The sequence below is a fragment of the Streptopelia decaocto genome, assembly GCF_964273445.1.
Source record: "Streptopelia decaocto genome assembly, chromosome: 10".
NCBI lineage: Eukaryota > Metazoa > Chordata > Aves > Columbiformes > Columbidae > Streptopelia > Streptopelia decaocto.
Window position 1 is genome coordinate 3647298 of NC_138665.1, and position 3838 is coordinate 3651135.

The window sequence follows — 3838 nt, forward strand, 5'->3', positions numbered from 1 at the left end:
TTCTTGTTTAAAAAAAAAAAAAAAAAGGACCTGATGTTTAAAACAAGAAAGATGTTGATTTCTCATCAGCTCTGAAGCAGATGCATCTTCTAAACAGAGTAAATATTGAAGTGCTGTTTATTCCTGCTTCCTGGGACTGGGAACGTGACCTTGTGTAAAACTGATTTCAGTTGTTTAAAAAAATCCCAAACCAACCTAAGCAACCCAACTAAAGAACAAATACAAGACAAAACACAACCAAAAAAGCCACCAACAACACAACCAAACCCCACCATCCAACCTCCCCGGCCCAGTGTTGGGGAGTGCTGCATGTTTCTGTTGTGCACGTAGCCTTTCTTTGAATATGATGCAAAACAGGTTGAGAGTGTGAGCACAGGTTGTTGTATCTTGGTGTTAAAACTACCTGTTAATCTACACTACATTTGTATTGACAGCTAAACAACTTCCATGTAAACACTATTAGCAATACTGACAGGAGCAAAAATACCAAATGCTTTATATGAAGCAAAATTTTAAATAAGCAGTTAGTCTTGTACTAACAGGCTACCTGAGCGTGTTATTCAAATATAGTTATCTCTTTCTTTTGAACTTAAAACAAGCAGTCCAAAGGTCATTTAATATTAATCTGCTACAACTTCCTAACAGCTCTTATCAGCATATTTCCTGCTGATTCCTTGCTGGGTTAGGAGGCTGTACATAAAGTGACAGGTGCTGCATCAACAACACGGCTCAAGCTGTTGCGTAGTTTTGTGTCAAGGAAGTAGATTAACACTAGTCTTTGAGACTGGATCTGTAGTGAGTTTTATTGGTCCATCTTAGAAAGATATAAAGACATTCTAGAAATGCCTGGAAGAATGGAAAGAATCAAAGTCTTGCAAAAATATATTTGTAAGAGTAGACTAAAGGTCATTTGAGCTTTCATTAATAAATATGTACATGTACAAACCCCCCCATATAAACTTAATTTCCTTTTATTGTAAACATTATCAATTTCTTGATCATTTCATTCCAGCACTGTCAAAAGCCAGAAGCATTTATCTATAAAACATTTAGAAAAGAGTTCTCCTTCCACTTTTAAAATTAAGAACTTTACCAAACCTTAATGTGCAAAAAAAATTGTACACTGGTACCACCAGATACAAAACCCAAATCTGTCCGTACAAATGTGTGTCATGAGAGGAGTTGACTGTGGTTCCAGGTCTTCTTGGAGGAGAGGTCAGTCATTGTCTGAGCCTGCGGGCGGCAAGAAGACGAGCGCATCGCTGTACGTGTGGCCGTAGGGCCTCAGCCGGTACACGCCGTACATCATGACGTGCATGTGGTTGGCCGCCAGCCCGCTGAACGTGATGGCCGAGTCGGAGCAGCAGCCGTCCACCACCTGCTGCGGGTGCGTGGCCATCGCTTCCTTAATGAGAGTGCTGACTGCTTTAGTGTTAAAGACATCTTTTCCTTCTGAATCCTCCGCGTTTTCGGCAAACGCTCCGGTATACTTCAGGCAGATTGCTAGCTGTTTATCCTCAGCGAGTTTCCAAATCATACCTCCCTGCTCCGGACACTTGTCAGGGTCTTCAAGAACACGGGAGAGTCGTCTCAGTGACTCAATGCTTAAGACGATTCCTCCCTCGCCATCTACATACTCAAGGTCACCAGATTTCACAGTATGGCCTATATAAAAAGGCTGCGAGGGGTCTTTTTTCAGTAAGAAATACTTGAGATTTTCAATAATAGCAAATGTTGTTGGATACGCAAGGAAGAACCAGTTGAATTCATCTTTATAACGTTCATATGTTATCTTGTAAGCTTTTCTCATCATCGCCCACATATCATTTGTGTTGAGGGCTACAGAATCAAACACTCTGACATCTTCAGAGCTGTAGAATTCCGCCTTGTCACAGTGCTTGCTCCACGTCTCTCTCACTGCTGCCCAGTGCCCTAGAGCTTTTGGTTTCACCAGGATGATACAATAAACGCGGATACTTTTACTAAGTTCCATACGTTCAGCTTCTGAAAGGTTCAGGACATCTTCTTTGTTGGGAGCCTGGATGTGATGGTGCTCGTGGTGATGCGCTTTAGTCCCATGACCCACCTTGATGTGTCCCAGGAGTGTAACCAACATGCAGAAGACTCCTCCAAGCACCACCCCCTTCATGAAGGAGCTGCCTTCAGACATCATCCTGCCTGCAAAGGAGACGCACCGTGAGAACTCACAGCAGAGTTTACTCCTGCAGATTCCGTATAGTTTTCACACGTTCCCCAACTCGCTGCTGCTCCCTTAACTCACACCTCGAGACAAGGCCGGGAGAGAGCAGGGGCAAAAATCACAGAATCCCAGAATGTCAGGGACTGGAAGGGACCTGGAAAGCTCATCCAGTGCAATCCCCCCATGGAGCAGGAACACCCAGATGAGGTTACACAGGAAGGTGTCCAGGCGGGTTGGAATGTCTGCACAGAAGGAGACTCCACAACCTCCCTGGGCAGCCTGGGCCAGGCTCTGCCACCCTTACCATGAAGAAGTTTCTTCTCAAATTTAAGTGGAACCCCCTGTGTTCCAGTTTGCACCTATTGCCCCATGTCCTATCATTGATTATCACCAGAAGAGCCTGGCTCCATCCTCCTGACACTCCCCCTTTCCATATTGATCCCCAGGAATGAGTCCCCCCTCAGTCTCCTCTTGTTCAGCTCCAGAGCCCCAGCTCCCTCAGCCTTTCCTCACACGGGAGATGCTCCACTCCCTTCAGCATCTTGGTGGCTGCGCTGGACTCTCTCCAGCAGTTCCCTGTCCTGCTGGAACTGAGGGGCCACAACTGGACACAATATTCCAGGTGTGGTCTCCCCAGGGCAGAGCAGAGGGGCAGGAGAACCTCTCTGACCTACTGACCACCCCCTTCTAACCCACCCCAGGTCCCATTGGCTTCCTGGCCACAAGGGCACAGTGCTGGCTCATGCTCATCCTGCTGTCCCCAGCACCCCCAGGTCCCTTTCCCCTACGCTGCTCTCTAACAGGTCATTCCCCAACTTATACTGGAACCTGGGGCTGTTCCTACCCAGATACAAGACTCTACACTTGCCCTTGTTCTATTTAATTACATTTTTCCCCGCCCATCTCTCCAGCCTGTCCAGGTCTCGCTGGCAGTTCCCGGTCAGCGCTCTCGGTACCGCTGGCGGTCCCACAGTCCCCGGGGGGCGGGCGGCCCTGGACCCCGGATCTGCTCCGCCACCGGGACCGCACGGCCCCCGCTCCGCCCCACCCGGAGGCCGGGCCCCGCCGCCCCCGCAGTCCCGCGTTCCCGCTGCCGGCGCTGTGCCCGCTGCCGGCCCCGCTCCCGCCACAGCCGCGCTCACCGGTGCCGCCGGGCCCGCCCGCGCCAGGACAGCGGCCCCGTCCCGGAAGCGCGCGCGCCGCTCAACGCTCCCTTGCTCTTTCCCGCCGGAAGCGCCGCGTGCGGCCCCTCTAGGCACCGCTCGCTCGCGCAGAGGCGCCCCCTGCCGGCTTGGACGCCGTCTTGCAGACTCTCCGGTGCGGGCGGGTGTTCCCTGAGGGCTGGAAGCGCGCAGGGTCCCGTCACAGGGGCCGGCTTGCGGGCGGGAGGGCGGGAGGCTGGGCGCCCTTGCGGTTCGCAGCGGCGGGGCCGCGCGCTGCCGTTTGTCTTGTAGCCGGTGTGGCGGGGCCGGCGGGAGCCCCGAGGCGGCTCCGGCCCGAGTGTGGAGAGGGGCCGCACCGCCCCCTGCTGGAGCCGCACCGCGCCGGGTTAACGGAGTCCCGGGGGTGCCCAGCGGGGACACAGCGCCGGTACCAGCGCAGGACAGATAACGGACCTGCTGGAGCGGGGCCGGAGGA

The 3838-nt window shown here is 52.2% G+C and overlaps 1 protein-coding gene across 2 annotated transcripts; it reads right to left on the bottom strand.

Moving 5' to 3' along the window:
- C1GALT1C1 (C1GALT1 specific chaperone 1) lies at window positions 1-3592 on the bottom strand. Of its 2 annotated transcripts, none has more exons than XM_082061713.1 (2): window positions 3343-3592; window positions 1-2178 (listed from the first exon to the last, which is right to left on the bottom strand). In XM_082061713.1, exon 2 carries the CDS (start codon window positions 2171-2173, stop codon window positions 1217-1219), a length of 957 nt encoding a protein of 318 aa, XP_081917839.1. In that variant the 5' UTR covers window positions 2174-2178; window positions 3343-3592; the 3' UTR covers window positions 1-1216. The 2 variants fall into 2 exon arrangements, with proteins under 2 accessions (XP_081917839.1, XP_081917838.1); XM_082061712.1 differs by lacking the exon at window positions 3343-3592 and adding an exon at window positions 3088-3311.
- Window positions 3593-3838: the final 246 nt, after the last annotated feature.